This window comes from Typha angustifolia, chromosome 6 (genome assembly GCF_048772165.1).
Source record: "Typha angustifolia cultivar Huaian chromosome 6, ASM4877216v1, whole genome shotgun sequence".
In the NCBI taxonomy this organism is placed as follows: Eukaryota; Viridiplantae; Streptophyta; class Magnoliopsida; order Poales; family Typhaceae; genus Typha; species Typha angustifolia.
The window spans coordinates 8795940-8815070 of NC_133244.1; the positions used below are offsets into that span (position 1 = coordinate 8795940).

The 19131-nt window shown below is 38.9% G+C and overlaps 3 protein-coding genes across 3 annotated transcripts; 1 reads left to right on the forward strand and 2 right to left on the reverse strand.

Annotated features, from left to right (window-relative positions):
- Nucleotides 1–4301: 4301 nt before the first annotated feature.
- LOC140761659 (triacylglycerol lipase SDP1-like) lies at nt 4302–8585 on the forward strand. The gene is made up of 4 exons (XM_073099085.1): nt 4302–5412; nt 5870–6736; nt 7053–7196; nt 7302–8585. The coding sequence occupies exons 1-4, from the start codon at nt 4882–4884 to the stop codon at nt 8223–8225; spliced, it is 2466 nt and encodes an 821-aa protein (XP_072955186.1). The 5' UTR covers nt 4302–4881; the 3' UTR covers nt 8226–8585.
- Nucleotides 8586–9020: 435 nt separating this feature from the next.
- LOC140761466 (probable calcium-binding protein CML35) lies at nt 9021–9802 on the reverse strand. The gene has a single exon (XM_073098797.1). It carries the CDS (start codon nt 9773–9775, stop codon nt 9215–9217), a length of 561 nt encoding a protein of 186 aa, XP_072954898.1. The 5' UTR covers nt 9776–9802; the 3' UTR covers nt 9021–9214.
- A 1947-nt stretch (nt 9803–11749) lies between these two features.
- Nucleotides 11750–18589, reverse strand: LOC140760990 (protein LNK2). Its single transcript, XM_073098134.1, has 11 exons — nt 18301–18589; nt 15610–16009; nt 15399–15519; nt 15160–15262; nt 14938–15033; nt 14763–14858; nt 13788–14534; nt 13465–13622; nt 12367–12509; nt 12121–12217; nt 11750–12004 (listed from the first exon to the last, which is right to left on the reverse strand). The coding sequence occupies exons 1-10, from the start codon at nt 18325–18327 to the stop codon at nt 12132–12134; spliced, it is 1977 nt and encodes a 658-aa protein (XP_072954235.1). The 5' UTR covers nt 18328–18589; the 3' UTR covers nt 11750–12004; nt 12121–12131.
- Between the last annotated feature and the right edge of the window lie 542 nt (nt 18590–19131).

A 19131-nucleotide genomic window follows, 5' to 3' on the forward strand; every position in this document is an offset into this window, starting at 1 on the left:
ATCCAAAAATTAGTTGCTAATTTGATAATACCGAATGTGGATTTCAAATCAAAGATTAAACCAAATTGGCAAGAGTAAACTAAGAAGTTGATACAAAATCTTAACGTTTTGGCAACTTGCTATGAGGATTATGTAATCATACCTGATAAGCCTTGATTAGAGCATGTGAGCTTTAAATAACTATTTAAACTTAATATTGACACCTTTAAAATGTGTTTAATATTAAATTATTCTAAAATTTTAATTTATTAATTATATTAAATATATAAATAATCAGTTTTTAACAATTAAAAATAAATAAATATAGAGTTTAGTGCATTGGAGATGTTCTTGGCGCTACTAATCATCTAGCAGTGGATTTATTTGTCAGGGGATCACGATTTAAAGATTTCGATTTGGTTGTCTAAAATATAGCAATCACGATAAATGCAGAAAGATACGCTGCATTAAACCGTCTTATATTGCAAGTTATGACAACCATTTCCTCTCTATATAAAGCTCACCACCTTCGTCTTCCTCCTCGAGAAAGAGAGAAAATGGCCAAGAACACCGCCACCCTCCTTGTTTCGTTCATGCTAGTTTTCTTGGTAATGACATCAAGTAAGTCTCTCTCTCTCTCTCTCTCTCTCTCTCTCTCTCTCTCTAGGGATTAATTGATTCTTATAAAAAAAATCATATGAAAAATGGAGGAATTGGGTTTCAAAATTCAATCGCATCCAAAATGTTTTGATAGTATTTGAAAGAAAAATATTAATTCATAAGATTTAACGGACATAATCAGAACTGTTAAATGCGCGCGATTGATACTCAACACTAATGATAGTTACCTTACCTTTTGCAGGTTTAGCAACTTCCATGGCTGCAACTACTAAAGCAGTCGGAAGGATTTGCAGGAGAGATGAGGATTGTCGTCCATACTGTGGAAAGTGCCTTTTTGCTGAATGCATTGCAAACCGATGCTTCTGCACTTGCGATACTTGAAATGTATTCTAATGGATACTGTTAGGAGTCAACAATGGAATGAAATAATTGCTTCATAACTATGCAAAAATTTGGTGCTTTAATTCTTTGTTCCTTGGTGTTATCATTGGATAGCTGAAAGAGGTCTCCATATATAACTCTATTAGCTTACTATCATCCAATGAGCTCGAGAAACAAATTTGACAGCAAATATTGGAAGGTGATCATAAAGTTGTTCTTTATAAAGAACTCTACAGTTGTTGATTCCAGTTCAGCACAATCCATGAAAAATCTCCTCTGAATGTTCTGATAACACCAACAAGAGTTAACATTCATCTGATGCAAAAGTTATGCTACAACCTTTCATAAACAAAGATTAATTCTTGATCTTTTCTCATTATTATTATCTGGTTTTAATTGGTGTGCCACTCATGACTAGAGGAATTACAGACTCAAAGGCTTTAACCAGCAATGCCACCTTCCTCTTTGGTGCGGGGGCCAATTTTGTGACTACCTTCTGTAGTGCATAATCTGTCATCCACTCTGTTGCATTTTTTCTTTCTTCTTTCTCTGTTTGCCGCAGATCGATTAATTTTGCTTTGCAAACTGGAAGAGACTGTGGTGTTTGGGTATCTTCTACTTCGTTATCTCCATTCTCCTCTTTGATCGCGATGCTTTGTACTGTTTTATTGACAATGCATCCGTCAGGTGTTAGATAGGCTTCATCTTTAGCACCAGAATGCATATTAGATTCATGTACTTCTGCTTCATCCTCATGCCTGAAGTTACAACCTTGACATTCCAAATTACAACTCTCCGGAGCAACAATATTACGCTTCTTAGCTATCTCATCTTCGAGACCGCAATCAGATGACGACTCTTCAGCATTCTTTATTAAGTAGTCAGTTTCTTCAGCTTCGAATTCACAATCACCACCTCCCAATCTAATGCCTTCAGAAGATAATAAGCCATTGCATTCCTGATCGATACTATCTTGAAATGTGATCTCTGGATTATACAAGTGCTCAGCATCTGTTATCTTCTCCGAGTAGACAGTTGCATTTGTGCAACTATCTAGCAGATATGGCTCTTGGACTTCTTCATATTCTAAGTTACTTCCTTTATATACGAATTGATTTCCTTCGCATGACACAAGAATATTTTTCTCAACTATCTCATCTTCAGGTATCATTTCTGAGTAAAACGAGAACTCATCATATGCATGATTCACATCGCGGTCATTTTTATTGCTAGGACGTGACCAGGTTTCCTCTTCGCAATTCATTCCGGTTGCTTCGTATACTAACACGTTCGCATTACTGTAGGCAAAATCCTCACCATCAGAAGCCCACTCTCCATAATCTTCCTTAGCTTGTAGTCGAAGATCATATTCCGAGGATTTAAGAAAATTCATGAAACCATCTATATCTTCAGCAGAAATGTCAGTACCGTGGTCAAGATCAAATCTATAACTTATATCTGAATAGGTTTCTGGTAATAGATTTGAAGCCTCCTCTTCACAGCGTGCCTCATCGTAATCCATAGAAGAAGCAGCCTTGGGAAATTTAGATAGTTCTCCGTTAATTGCTTCTTGAGTGCTTTGTTCCTTTCTACTTGCTAATTTTGAAGTATTGGTCTCAACTGAGAGACCATTCCTCAAGCTTCTTTGCCTGAGCAAAGATAAATCTTTCAGTGGAGGAGGCTTATGACCATTTAGAGAACAGTAGGGGGATCGACAGACCTTCAGTACTGAAGTCTTTTCAGATTCAGAACCTCCTGGATGGAGGTCTAGTGTCTTGTTGATCTTTGAATCCTTCAGAGTCCATGAGAATGTGGCCGTGTCTATGTTCTTCTTAGGAAGCGGTGGCATCCGCAGAGTCTTCTCCATTGTCGGCCTTTTCGGATTCTTGATACATCGCATTGCTGAAGTGCTTGCATTCTTGGCTTCGGAATCAAAAAAAGTTAATGTCGGATTGGAGCTTCTTGTTGGCTTCATATAATTTGGCATGCAATCAGATTGTCCGGCCGCAGAAATCTTGGAGCAATTTGGAGACACGTTCAGCTGAATACTTTGGCATCCATTGGAGGACTTGCTTAAAACATCCAAATTTGAGGCCTTTGTGGGTCTGAAATCCTTCATCATCATCTTCTTCTTCTTCATCAAATCATCTCCTCCCTCACTTGCTCTATCATGCTGGCGATTTCGCAAAGGCCTTGCTGATGCTGCGTGACCCTTCATTGGTTCTGTTTGGGGCCTTAGACAGAATTCAGCAGTGGAAGAATGCAGATCAATAAAGTCTTCGTCTTTTGTTAGGACTGGGTGAACTCTTCATGATATGTGTAGTTTTCATTGGCTGAGTTCTTCATTATGTCAGCTATGTCGAATTCTCTAGCAGGCTGTTAGCTTCTCTGATCAGATCTTGACTTCATTTTTATTAATTGTCCCCCCAAGTTCCAGTTGGCTTTCATGTTATTTAATGGAAAGAAAAATCCATTATGGAATGCATGCCCCTAGTTTTCTTTATTGTATACACTTGTTGGATAAAATATGAACAGTTGTACAAAAAGAATATTATTCGTCACACTTATACAATCTTGAATTATTATTATTATTTTTCTATTATATTAGAAAGTCGCAGATTTGCAATTGGAAAGATGCAAGTTCTGAATGTTTCCATAACAGAGCCAAACACGCACTGCCACGTAATCCAGCTGCAAGAAATTTCTAAAATCAGTGACGAACATGAAAATCCTTACATCTTTTTGGGCCGGTTTGGTTTAAAATTAAGAACAGTAGTACTCTGATTCAGTAATTAAATATCTTTTTAATATCTAATTAAATTTACTTTTTAAAAATTTAAAATTAAAAAATAAGATCAACTAATTAAACCCGCTAACAAACCAACCAACCAGTGTTACTTACTCTGGAAGAACTCTCGAACTCTCTTCTCTCTCCTCCAAATATCCAATCCAAATGGGTATCATCCGAACCATTAAAAGGTGTTATTGTTTATTTTTCGATCAGGCCATCAACATCTATTGCTGTGTGAATTAAGTATAATTAATGACCAACCAAAGCTAACGTACAAAATAAGCTAGTCCAAGAGTGTATGATACGGGACGAACCTTATAGCTCGACTTCAAATCGAAGACCAAGATCGACTTAATAAATCTAAATCCAACAAAAAAGTTGTAAAAAAAGGAAGACAATGAAGTGGGTCAATGATTTGACCTATCCATTAAGAAGTGGAAATCTCCATTAGAGACCAACTTCGCTATATCATCGCAACCTACATATTGTATATATATATATATATAGAGAGAGAGAGAGAGAGAGAGAGAGAGAGAGAGAAGCGCGGGAGTTTTATAGTTATCGTTGTGGTCACTCTTCCCTTCCCTTGGCTTTTGGAAAAGGAAAGAAGAGAAGGGCCAAAGCACGCGTTTGGTTGCGATCTCTTTGGCTCTTGTTTGTTTCTCATTTGTCCCGATCTGGGAAGAGATGGTTTAGATTTGAAGTCAGACTCGGTTGCGTTACGTTCTTATCCTTCCCTCTTGCTGATCTGGATCCTCGTCAGCGTACACCTATGTCCTTTTTGTTCATTTCCCTGGCCCAAGATTTTTGGAACAGAAAGAACCTTCTTTTCTATTCTTTTTTTGACTTTGGTAGTGATTTCTAGCAAGTTTATGAGTTGGGTTCTGATCAAAAATTGATTTTGATGGTCTGAGAGTTTTTTTTTTTAATCCTGCAAGATTGAAGCTAAAGAAGGGAAAGATTTGGATCCTGAAACTCCTCTTTATTATTATTATTTTTTTGTTGTTGTGATTTCTCGCTCTGGGAACTCAATTTATTGGTGGAATTGAGAAAACCATATCAGAATTGAAGCTAAAGAAGGGAAAGATCGAACCTTTGCAACCCCAGTAATGGACATCACCAACGACGCCAGTCTTGATTCATTCTCGATTGGTCCTTCCACGGTCGTCGGACGCACGATCGCCTTCCGGATCCTTCTATGCCGGTCGATGTCGGAGCTCCGGCGGCGGCTCGCAGGATTCCTTCGCGACGCTGTGCTCCCGGCGCTGTCCTGGTTCCAACCCAAGAACACCCAGGGGATTCTTGTGATGGTCACCCTCATGGTTTTCCTCTTGAAGAGGTTCACCAACGTCAGAGCAAGGGCGGAGTCGGCGCATTGGCGCAAATTCTGGCGTGACATGATGAGGGGTGCGCTGACCTATGAGGAGTGGGCGCATGCAGCCAAGATGCTCGACAAGGAGACTCTGAAAGCGAACGAGTCGGATCTTTACGACGAGGAGTTGGTACGGAACAAGCTTCAAGAGCTTCGGAGTAGGAGGGAAGAGGGATCATTGAGAGATGTGGTCTTCTGTATGCGCGGCGATCTGATGAGGAACTTGGGCAATATGTGCAACCCTGAGCTGCATAAAGGAAGACTTCAGGTATTAAAAGTAGTTAGTTACATGGCCAATTTTGATCTAGCAAGTAAAATATCCTGCATACTGCTTCCCTGCTCTAATTTTTGTTGGAAATCCATTGAGACTATATTTGTCTTCCAATAGTATCAGATGATCAAAGCTGGAAGATTGTATACCTAGGAAAAACCAAATTAAGACTTGGCCAGATTTGCTGCCTTTGTAACTTTGTTTGAATTAATGCATGCTGCAGTCCAAAAGAAATGCTCTTGCTTAGGTATATGCATTTTTAAAATGTAATGTTTAAAATTTAAGAACTGCAAGACTTGGCATGTTGATGATTTGAGATCAATTAATTAATTAATTAATTGTATCTGCTGTGTGGTTGAGTATATACTATTCTTAATTGATTTTGCATTTGTCTAGTTTCCTTCACAAATATCAAAACTCAAGTGATCATATAATCCATGCTGTTATAATTTAGGTGCCAAAACTCATAAAGGAGTACATTGATGAGGTTTCAACTCAGCTGAAAATGGTATGTAACTCTGATTCAAATGAGCTGACTTTGGAGGAGAAGCTTGCATTCATGCACGAGACAAGGCATGGGTTTGGTAGGACAGCCCTGCTCTTGAGTGGGGGTGCTTCATTAGGAGCTTTCCATGTGGGCGTAGTGAAAACGTTGGTTCAGCATAAGATTTTGCCTCGGATAATTGCCGGTTCCAGTGTAGGTTCAATTATGTGTTCTATTGTAGCAACACGATCATGGCCTGAGCTACAGAGCTTTTTTGAGGATTCTTTGCATTCTTTACAGTTCTTTGATCAGCTGGGTGGGATTTTCACAGTCGTCAAGAGGGTTATGACTCGTGGGGCAGTTCACGAGATCAGGCAATTGCAGAGTCTTTTGAGACATCTCACAAGTAATTTAACATTTCAAGAGGCTTACGACATGACTGGACGTATTCTCAGCGTCACTGTTTGCTCTGCCAGAAAGCATGAGCCGCCGCGATGCCTTAATTACTTGACTTCACCTCATGTTCTTATATGGAGTGCTGTCACTGCTTCTTGTGCGTTTCCAGGTCTATTTGAGGCTCAAGAGTTGATGGCAAAGGATAGATTTGGTGAAATTGTTCCTTTCCTTGCACCCTTTTCAGCGGGTCCTGAGCAAGCTTCAGGCACTTCAGCACGCCGTTGGAGGGATGGAAGTTTGGAGAGTGATTTGCCAATGATGCAGTTGAAGGAGTTGTTCAATGTAAATCATTTCATTGTTAGCCAGGCCAATCCTCACATAGTTCCATTATTGAGGCTCAAGGAACTGATCAGATCTTATGGTGGCCACTTTGCTGCCAAGGTAGAATTTTATTCTTTACTTTCTGATTTGATGATCTTTACTTCTATTTTGTACATCATCCTTAGACTTTGATCTGAAATTTCTACCATATTCTTGTGATTATGGTAAAATATGGCAATTTTTTCCGACCGGTCTGGAAGAATGAGATTATGGCCCACAGTGACCAAGGAAATATTGATCAACAGTAATTTTTCCTCTTTAAAACATGTCTGTGGTTCCTGCATGTCTGCATCATTTTTATAGACAACGAAAACAAATTTATGCTCCTTTTTAACTTGTGCGACAGCTGATTTTCATTTGTTTATATCAAATGTAGCTCGCTGATCTTGCTGAGATGGAGGTTAAGCATCGTTGCAACCAAATTCTGGAACTTGGCTTTCCGTTGGGAGGAATAGCAAAGTTGTTTGCTCAAGATTGGGAGGGTGATGTCACAGTAGTTATGCCTGCCACACTTGCTCAGGTTCTTGACACTTTTATCTTTACTCTTTGCTCTCTAGTTTAAAGTTTTGATGACTGCAGGCAGAATAAACTAATTTGAGATTTTGTTTTTCTTCTCATTTTTCAGTATTCAAAGATCATACAGAACCCCTCCTATGTGGAGCTCCAAAAGGCTGCCAACCAAGGCAGGAGATGCACTTGGGAGAAGCTCTCTGCAATTAAGACAAATTGTGCAATTGAACTTGCATTAGACGAATGCGTCGCGCTTCTTAACCACATGCACAGGCTAAAAAGGACAGCTGAAAGAGCAGCTGCTTCACAAGGAAACACCAACTTTGTTAGGTTCCGTCCTTCAAGGAGGATCCCGTCATGGAATTCAATCGCAAGAGAGAATTCGTCAGGCTCTCTCGACGAAGACAGCCTTGCAGATGGTGGTCTTGTTGGCGGTCTATCGAACAGAAGTCGGCATGCCCAACAAATTGTATATGACAGCAGCGAGAGCGAGTCAGAGAGTAAAGACTTGTATTCTTGGACAAGAAATGGCGGGCCTCTCATGAGGACAGCATCTGCTAACAAGTTCATCAATTTTGTTCAGAATCTTGAGGTTGAATCAGAATTTAAAATGTCCTCATCAATGCAAGATGAGATCGATGCATCAGCAACTGATTCCAATCCCATGGTGGCGGATTTTGTTGGCAGAGATCCTCTCCACAATAGCGTTGAATTTGTAATTTCCGACAAAAGTTCAGAAAACACAGGCTCTGAAGCACATGAGGTTAGCATCAGTGGAATTCCTCCTAGTCCTTCTACTAGCATTATGGTTTCTGACGGCGATTTCTTGCAACCTGAAAGGACCCATAACGGAGTTCTGTTAAATATTGTGAAAAAGGATGTTCTAATTGTACAAAGGAACAGTGAATATGAACAGCAGCGAGACTCTAATTCAGTGGAATCAGATCTAGGAACAATACAAACAGAATGTTTTGGTGCAAGTTCACCCTTTGGCGACGACGACGATGATGATACATCAGCTCATTGTCATAATGATTGAACTATCGTTGATCAGGTAATTGATAGTTGAAAGGCTGCTTTTCCGGGGGGTGCCGATAGAAGGGAAATTTTGAATAGCTCCCTATCTTAATTAATAGAAAAAGATGCCCTCGATCTTTCCCTCATACGGATCGATTCCAGAAAGGTGACAGCGCTTCATCCCAGGTGCAAAAGCGGCTTCAATGTGTCTGCATTCATCGCAATCCATGGGGGAACGGGATGAACTATCGAGCTGAAACTATTCTGCTGTATAATTTTTGGTTGTCAACTGTAACTAAGTTTTCATGTACAGTATGTTAAATGATCATGAGGGCTTCCTTCATCAGGATATATATACAATAAAGATACAAATTTTCTTCCCTCAAAATATTCTTCTATGCTTATATAAGCTTCCAAATTTATATTTGTGTGTCATAGGCATACATGCAAACAAGATAAGGATGCTTTTTGTCTTTTTATAGCTAAATTAATTAACTTTAATAGTTACTTAGATTTTATTTTGATGGGTGTCCATGCAAAACTAGATATTCTGAGGGCTCAAATGTAGATATCAACTTTAAGGAGGCTAATATGCAAATGTCACCTTTTTATACAATTTTTTTTTAATATTTTATAAAGTCGTTATAAATATTCTTTGTTTCTATATAAAATAGATTGATTGGATAGATATTAAAAATAAATTATTAATGAATTTCGTGTGTGATTTTAATAAAATAATAAAATAATTATATCTGAGTATCTGACTGTTATTTTAGAATAAGGAAAAAAGAATTATTCTTAAGATTTAACGGGCCATACTATCAAACTCTTAAAATGAGTAAAAGAGGTACACAACCAACTATTAACTGGTACGGTGGTCCTCAAGAACAACGGGCGACGAGGTGATTACAAAACAAAACGCCGGTCCCAACTCCTCCCGCCCTTTCGTGACCACTTAATAGTAAGAGTATTTAACATCAAACAGGAAACACGAACTTAAGGAAGGTAGAGTCAATCGCAGCCGTCCATTCCCATCATCCTGACGAATGCGTCGAAGCACACGAACCCGTTGCCGTCCTTATCGAGGCCAGAGATAATGCTGCGGCAGTCGTCGAGGGAGCACCCCTCGTCGCCGAGTTTAACCAACATCGCATGCAGCTCCTCCGCCGAGATCTTCCCGTCCCCGTCCGCGTCGAACACCTCGAACGCCCCCCTCATCTCCTCGGGGTCCGCGGCGCCCACGTCCAGCGCCGCGATCTCCTCGAGATTCACGCTCTCCGCCTCCGCCAGCATCGCCGCGACCTCCTCCTCCGCCGGCGTCAGCCGCCGGAGGATGGCCTCGAGCTCGCGCCGCGTGGCCGGCAGGACCGATCTGGGGGTGGATCCGATAAGGTGGTCAGTGGATACGGATTCGGATGAGGAGGAAGGCGAGGTGGCAGCAGATGCGAAGGAAGACGGATCCGTACGGGAAACGGGTCGGTTTTTTTTGGGTCTCTTATTCTTCTTCTTCGACGACGAGGAGGAGGAGGAGGATCCGAAGAAGGGAGGGCGTAAGGTGGGGATAAGCTTCATGGTCGCGGAGGAGGAGAAAGTGGGAGTTTCCAGTTCGAGGGTGGTGAGAGGGGGAGGAGTTAGTCGTTAATTATATAAAGAGATGGGGAGGAAGTGAAAGTTCCAGGAAGTTTCCTCAGGAGCAATTCAGTCTATATTCTATAATAGGTTTCAAAGTTACGACGAGCGAGGATAAGAGGGTGGGAATGCGGGCATACGTACGTACGGCGACTAAATGGGTGAGCATATATAGTATTTGTTTGTATATATATATATATATATATATATAAAATTTGCATTTAACACCCTTAACTTCTACACATACTTTTTATACTCATAACTCTTTTTTGCACGAATAACCTTTCAAAATCTCTTATTTACGTGTATATGTATGTATATAAAGTTGAGTACAGTAGAAGGAAAGACAAGAGCATACGGACATTGCAAAAGGTTTTACCTTATGTCGTTACGTCTTATTAAACGTTGGTTGCAAAGTACGCAGCTGAGACAAAATAATATCCTTCGGTTTTAATTTCTTTTGGTCTCCTTTTCGACTTACTATCTTCATCAGTCTTATCTCCCGTGATTGCATGCGTTGGGAAAGAGGCGGCCGGGAAATAGCTAGGAAATCTCACTCCCATCGGCCTCACCAATTCCTGTCCTTGTCCAATGTCCTTGGAAGGAGGAAACACAGTATATATTTGGAACATTAAACCTTTTACCTGCCAAATAGAGAAGGTACATGGATCTATTAGAGATTTAGAGGGCCATGGTCTGTGGTAGGGACCCCAAGTACGTTTTGTTTTTATTATGATTCACACTTTATAATTATTGAAATTTATCACTTAAACCCAATACTTTACTTTACTTTACTTCTAAGACATCATATATATATATATATATATATATATATATTTTATGAACTATTTTAGGTGTTTTAATATATATATATAGATATTTTATTTATTTTAAGCATGAGCTAATGCTAGGTGAAAATTAATTCAAAGTAGTTTTTTTAGATAATTAATTTTATATAGGTAATGTGTAACACTCAATAATAATAAAAATAAAAGGTGGAATAGTTTTGATAGATTTCTCTGACACACACACACAAAAAAAAATTTAATTGCTTTTATAAATTATAATCTCCTCCGTGGCCAATCCATCCCAACCACTGAATACAAATCAAGAAAATTTCTTTTCAACCGTTACTTATATATATATATAAAGAGAGAGAGGGAGAGAGAGAGAGAGAGAGAGTTGTAATAGCCTCCGAAGTTCATAGGAATCTCTCCATAATCCACAAGAATACAACATAAAGAATCCAAACCCGGTCAGTGAACAGGAGGCACACTCGACCAAAACTGTTCCCTTCTGTGGGCTTTGATAGGACACTACCCTTCTGCCAGTCTCGGTGAGTTGCACTTTTTTTTTTGTGGTCTTTCCATGCCAGCCTGGGTGAGTTTCACGTTGCGTCGTGTAGTCCCCTTAAGGACTTTCATGGTTGTCCACTTACTGGTAAGTGGCATCCAATGTGTCCTCTCCTCGCCAAGGACTTACTCGGTCACGGTGGAAATTCTTATATATTCTTTGATATGATCCAGTTTACTTGTTCCTTGCACGAAAGCAAGTGGTATTGTAGAATTTTTTTCTTCCAGTTTCGACGATGGCGTTACCAAAGTGGGAGTGAGGAAGGATCCAGGAAGTTACTCTCATCTCTGACCCTTTCAAAAGCAATTAATAAGTCCACAAGGAGAACAATAAATTTATAAGTTTTCATGCAACTTGGAATTGAGTGGATTTTTTTTTAATATAAAATTTAACTCATAAAATGCATATCTTTCTTATGAGTATTCTTCATTCATTTTACAAACGATATAAGGGTGCAGTTTGCAAATAGTTGATGTGCATAATATCCATGTCATACTATTCCACCAGTGTCACTAGTAAAACTTGAAGCATACACACATGCAGATTGATAACAACGGGAGCTAATTAAAGAACTTAAAACATTATTGTTAATAAGGACTACGTTAAGTTACAACTAGTGTACAGTATGTTTTCGCCAACTCGGAAGTTGATAACAATAATCCAGTTCAAGGTCTGGATGGAATTAATATAAGAGTTCACTTAGATGGATAATCACATAGAGTTGAGATAAATAGTAAACGAAAGACCATGAGCTTCATCTCTGCAGTTGAGCTGCTTCTCTACAATGTGCCCATTTCTGTTAATCTCGGCTGCTACTGTCTGCAGAGGAAAGACAACTCATTAGCAGAAAACGAGTCGCGTCGAGTTCATAAGACATTTTTATAGTGTTTTTAAAGGACAAAAGAAACAGTAGATCTTCTCTCAATACATCTTACTTCATTATTCATTATGGAGGTTGCACCTCCATCTCTTCGATGCTTTGGCAGTTTTCCTCAGATGTACTTCCATGATTGTTTGTAGACACTTTTGGATCTGGGCCCATTATCCAGCATGAAGGACTTAGTAATCTCAGGGGGCAAAAGAAAAAAGGATATCTTTTCGGGGAAACTTTTACAGTTTGAGAGTATACATGTAGTGGCCAGCAGCATCGCTTAACGAGAAATTGAAGTCGGGAAACTTACCAGGATGAGATGGAACAGGTGATGGTGGTAATTCCTCCTTTATAGGTGTCATAAGCTTTTCTGAAGGCCTGTGAAAGAGCAAATGAGCAACAGTGCGGTCTATGGGATTGGTATCTGTTTCTGCATCACCCATTTTAGGGCATCTGGGAACAAAAACAAAGGAGATTAAGGTGAACTTTTCATTTGCATACAAACACGAGAATATAGGTTCAAACTGCAAGCATAGTTGGCAGACAGTTAAGGAAACGTCCAGTACCTATAGGGAAAATGGAATATGATACAACACAATGGAACTTAAGGGCAAAAAACGGAAAGAAAATATCAATAAAGTGAAGTCAAGTGAAATCCTGCATTAATTAAAGGACATGTTGAACTACAACTCTACAAGGCCAAGTAGACCATGGTTACACAGTAAGAAAATATTGGATGATCTAGAATGTCAGAGATCTGTCCTCCTATTAATGGTTTCTCCCAAACTTACTGCGCAATGTCAATCGGTTGAAGAACTATAATGATATATTAGCAGCCGGTTCTGCTCTGAGTTTGAAGGATTGCCATTTTGATGAAAAGCCATCAGATAGCAAAGATAGAGAATCCTCAGCATGCAAACTAGCAAATAAGCAGCGCCATATAAAGTTACCATGTTATTAATACTTCAGTGTCCTTACAAAAAGTAAGCAGTAATTTTCTGAAATCATCACAGTTTCTGAGACCATTTCTTAATGTTAGAATCCAGTTGGTGAATTCTTGGCATTTCAAGAAGTGGACAATCAAATCAACATCCTATTTAGATGTTGCATCTCCCTTTAACAACATTTTAGAAGTTAATTTCTAAGGAGACTCTGACAGCGTTTCAGAATAAGTATGGTTTTGCACAAAATTGCTACTGAATGGTAATTCTTCTAATTTGATACAAGAGGATGTGAATAACAAAAGTAGATAGAAAATTAAGTATCAATATATAGCACGACAGTATTACCCAATAAATAACATAATCTGTAAAAGTTAATGCCTACTTGGGCACAACAATTCAAAAGTTGCAGGAGTGAGAATTACTTGTTACCAGCATTTAAGATTAAGTGTATATACGTCACTTACCTCTTTTTTCTATTTGTTTCGTCAATTTCTGAAGAGTCATCTTCATCTTTGTTACTCTTGTTAGTACTATTTCTGTCACTAGCATTTTGCCTTTCCATGGCACTTTGAGCTAGACGAAGCAAACTATCACGAATGCAGAGCCGTACTCTATTGTCCAACTGTAGATCAGAAACCATTTTTAGGGCCTTACAAAAGATTGACTGTCAGTTAAACACTACAATTTAGAAAGTAAAAGAACGACCTTCATCAAAAGAAATGCAATGACAAATACATAAGGCAGCATGTTTGGAAAGAACCCATTCTAGTAAGTAGTGACAATATACCTTTCCCAGAGCATCTTGAAGCTGATAGTATATTGTTTCCTCTAAATAGGGATCATCAACCATAACAGAGATCTTCTGAGACTCATCTTGAACTGCTAGATTGCTCAGCTCTGATGATGAAACATTATTTATAGCATCTTCAAGAGCAAGAGAACTGGTCAAAGAATCCATATTATGTTTTCTTGGTGAACATTCCTGAGGGACTAAAGTGTCGCTACCAGAACCTTGATGGCCAAATTGTTGTTGTTGCTGCTGAATTGCAAGCATTGCCTGCATCTGTTGTCGCCGCCTCAGCTTTTCAATCTTTTCTTGAGGTGTCATCATTGATGGCCTTGAAGGCACGTCAGACAACTTCTCTAAGGAATTTGAATTCTTTGATGAATCTGTAAATGTCCTATAGCCAACAGAAGCAGGTTTTGATTGGCTCCTTTCCGCATGAACATTTGGCATCACTGCACTGGCAGGAAAAGAATACGAATATCCGCAGCCAGACAATAAAAACTGATTAGAGTGGCCCAGTTCTATCATATTCTCAGCGTCTGCAACTTGCATATGTCGACCAACAGGGGGGGATTGAAAGTTCTGCTGCAAATGAGTCTTAACCGGTGTATGCATACTTGGACTTGCAAACTGCTGGCCTTGGTTATTTTTATGGAGCAATGAACTAGTTGCATTTTGGGAAACTTTGTTCTTCCATCTTTCTTCATCCTTTTTACGTGATTTTAGTAGCTTCTTTTGTATATCACCCTACATAGATGATTACAAATATGAAGTGCGTATATAAACTGGGTCATGCAATGCCACTTAAGATGTGAGTTAACAGAATCTTTCATATGCCACTTTAGAATAATTAGTACAGATGTAAGAATCTTCAAGGCAATTGGATGTTATATGTAGAGATTCTTGCTTCTAACGGGATATTGAAAATTGCTCCTCTTTTGGATCATGTTAATGTGCTGATGCACAATTAAATACCTTCTTTGAGGACTGGCTAGGTTTCCCAGAGTATTCACTAGTAACATGATTTTTGGGTTCAGCGTGCTCTCCACCTTTCACAGTACCATCGGCTATCTGCCAAAGTAAATAAGAAATGTAGCAAAAGAAAATCTATGATAACAAATGAAAAACATCTATGTAATCGCCTATGTACCTCCTCCTCTTGTTTACTTCTTCCACCAGAAATTTTATTAAAGTGGAAGGTGGAAGAACCATGATCAGAAGATTGTTCCCTGTTTAACTGCAAATCCTGCAGATCAGAAACAATTCAAAAATGTTTTCTTCATTGTGAGCAAAAGGTAATGCCACTAATCAGATATGAAGTTATCATATTCACATAGCACAGTACTAGTAACAATCTTAGATGTGCACATACAGGTAAGGGGATTGACTGCGCAGTGCCACTGATTACATCTGATGATGCAGACAGGAACTCGCTATTTCCAACCATTTCATTACAAAATATGGAGTTGTTGTTGCTGCAAATCATGAAAGTAGTTATTCTTTGTCAGATAAGTAGTACTGAGTTGCGAATGGTGACGCTAATAAAATATGGCCTAAACCACAACAGCAAGCAGGAGATAAAAAATATAACCCAAAGTAGGTAAGTTTTACCTAAATATGCGGTCAAGATCATCAAAGTCTCCAATATTAGCCCAATCGCAGTCAAGAAAACTTTCATTCTCCTTGTCTTCATGGTCATGACAAAATACGTCTGGCTCACCATCTAGCTGCACTGTATGATGGGTTAAAAACCTACATGATATGTTTAAAGATGACACATCTTTATAACAGAACACTTCACTAGAATGACGCAAACCTCTACCTCTTATATCATTTCTAACTTCGTTTAAGTTGGATGCAGCATTGAAGTCATCCATATATGCTGCTGCCATCGAATCCTGATCACTTTCGTTGTTGTAACTTCTATCAAGTGCAGCATTTAAAGAAGGAAGATCAGGCCATGGTTCCATGTCAAGTTGCGGATCAGAACATTCTTCATTTGCTTGAAAGGCAGATTGATTTTCCATATTATACCCATTGAAATCAATTTTTTCTCTAGAAGTGTGCTCAGAGGATCCCAAATCATTACCCGCTTCAACATTTTTCTGCTTTTTATCATAATCTCCAAAATTAAGGAATATATTCTCTTCATTGCCCTTGGGATAGGGTGGCACAATATGGTCTTCTGTTTCAGTGAATTCAGCCCATATTGTTTCACCTACCTGAAATTTTAAGAACATGAAAGAAAAGCATGATATGTACCTTGAGGATTAGAAAGCAAAAGAGACAAAAATAAATAGGTTGACTATTTTCTTCCAGCTGATCACCATGACATATTGTTGCCATCGCGACAGAATCGAGCTATATATTCCTAGCTAAAGTAACGATAGGAAAGAATAATTAAGAAACAAAATCAAGCTATACATTCCTAGCCCAAGTAAGGATAAATAATAGTAAGTGACTTTAGTAGTTGCACCTTCTTTAGTAAGGACTAAGGAGCTGTTCCCTAAGTGCAAGTCACAGCAGTCTCTTCAAACAAGAACTATAATCAAATACGGATAACACAGAAACTTAGAAAAGATACTCATCGAAAATGTAGAAAAGCAATGGCCAAAACAAAGTAATGATTTCTGAATGTACTACATCCTGCGAAGTCTGTACAGATTAAAGTAAAAAATGATAGGGTTCTGTGGCCAATTAATGAACCACCAACCCTCCATTGGTGCCATACTTTAGAGCAAAACTAAGGGAAGAAGGGACACTCGCAGGTGAAGCTTATAAAAGCAGTAGTAGATGGAGTTATCTATATCATATAGATTTTGCATCATTGACAAACATGGAAGATGCAACTTATATGGTTCAATACTTTATGCTAGCTAGATATGGTTTTTATTTAAACCCATGCAGAAATTCATGGTGTCAATAATTTCGGCCACCTCAATCTGGTTTCATCAAACAGATCTAGTTCAGTTGCACATGGACAAAACAAAGATTATAGATTACATCTGACAGAAGGTTATATCAACCTTGAAAGAACATAACATAGTCCAAATTACAGACCGAACCACAATGGCTGCAAAAGTCCCAAGAAGTGGTCCAAACATGTCTCCATAAATTAGAGACCAATTAGAACAACTTTTGATACTTCATTTGTTTTAGATTTTCTTCGTAGATATAGAAAGAACTTTAAGCTACTACAGTTTGCATGGATAAATATACAGCCTAAGGTGAAAGGAAGACTAGCATGAATATATTTAGATTTGAATACTTGCATTATTAGAACGATTATGCAAGAAGATATTATCTTTCACTTGACCTCCTTTCCTCCATGGGCTTAGGTGGAACCTTATATGATTTATCAAAGCAACTTGCAGAAACTCTCAGATTCTGCTTTTAAGCAAACTATAGAAAGGCACTAGAGATATAAAAAACTGTTGGTAAGTGGAGGTTCAAATCCGAAAAGTGTTCTCACTTATCGCATAATTTTAATAAAGACCTTATTCCCAATTTGCCACTTTGTGATAGTTTATCTTTCCCAAACTTTAAAGCATATAAAGAAGTGTTGGAACTTGGAAACAATTTCATAATTATAAACGTTTAAAATTTCAAATAGCTAAATCCCATACCAACTTTTGGGAATTGATATAGATCTAAAAAAGAGACTGAAGCTACTATTATTTGGGAAGTAATATAGCTTCGTAAAGGATCCCAATTATGGATGAAATTGAGCATTCCATGATGATCGACGAATTGTCATCATACTAAAAGTAAGAACTTCTTCCTGATAAGTTTTTTCTCCTTTGATTCCATTATTTTCCTACCATCCTCTCTTCCTCATAAGAACTTCTTCCTGAAATAGCTTTGCATCTCTAATCTCAGACCAAGTTTTAAGCTCCTTTAAACATTTTTATTATAGTTTTGTGATGTTTCATTGTATCCAAGTTTATGTGAAAGTTGATACATATTATATGCCCCAGCTTCTAAGATCTACACCATGGGAAGATACCAAGGATACACCGTGGCCCTTCCTTAAATCAACAAGGAGCTTAACTTAACATTGAACACTTAACTGGATTGAATACTCACCTCAACCACCCTCAATCAATGATAACTCTATAGTGACAAATCTAACTAGTTACTCATCCTTAATGGAGAAACTATTAGACCGGCAGAAACCCCTATGTTTCTTTCTACATTACATACAAATTTAGAACTCTAATATCAAGCATCTACTCCTCCAACTTAAAAGAAAAAAATGAACTACCGACACAAATCTAAAATCGATGACTTTGTACCCCTACTAATAAACTACTCAACCATTTCTGCACACAGATCTACGCGTATTCCAGTAAACCATCAACTAAATAAACAAAACAACAGTTCCTCCCATGAAAATTACCAATTTGATAACAAAAAAATCCAACCAATTAAACCCTAGAACACATCAATAAAGAGACCCACCAAGAATTAGAAACGAAAACCAACTGAAATAGAGGAATCGAGAACAAGAAACCTGATCTTGGTCGTTCCAATCAAACATCTTCGAAGCAGCTAAAGATCTCCAACCCGAGGCCCGAAATCTCACCGCGCTCGAAGTCCAAACCGCACATCTCCAAAGCTCGCCGGATCCACCTCCAAATCGCCTCGCGAAGACCCCTGCGAAATCGACGCAGCCGTCTCCTTTGCTTTTCCTCGCGACCTGCTCCTCTACCCTCCCCACTCCCCCACCCCTCCGAGAGGACTCCAGAGCAAGCGGACACGTGGCGGTGATGGATAGCCTCCCGTCGAAGTGGTGAGCCTGGGGCCGCCACGTGTAGGTTAAGCATCTCGGCTTGTGGCGGAGAGGGGTCGATCAAATGCTGCGCGCTGATTGGTTTCTTTGGCGGGGTCTCATTTGGGGTGGATTTGATTTGGGTTTCATTTGGGCCGCCAATTTCCCGAAGGTTCTAGTGGGTGGCGTGGGTGGGTTTAGCTGTCGCTGTTAACCAAGTCGCGCATTCTTATCTCCCCGCCACGCCAGCTGATACGGGATTAATTACTTACTTAGTGGACTGCTGGATTTCATTAATTATTTATTTAAACTAATGCGATTTGTTGGTTTCCCTACGTGACACGCGTCTCATATACGAGCCACAAGCCATCTTATAATATTTTCTTGGGTTTGATTCGCGTCCAATTCGGTCCATTCCAAACCTTGGGTAAATTAGGATACAGAAAAAGATTAATTCCCGAGTGTAGTTTTAAAATTTATTTGGGCCTTAGATTCTTATCTCGGCCCTCTTTCTTTCTACTGGGTTGGGTCAAGCAATCCAGAGCCCTTCATAAATCCTATGGTCCCATTATT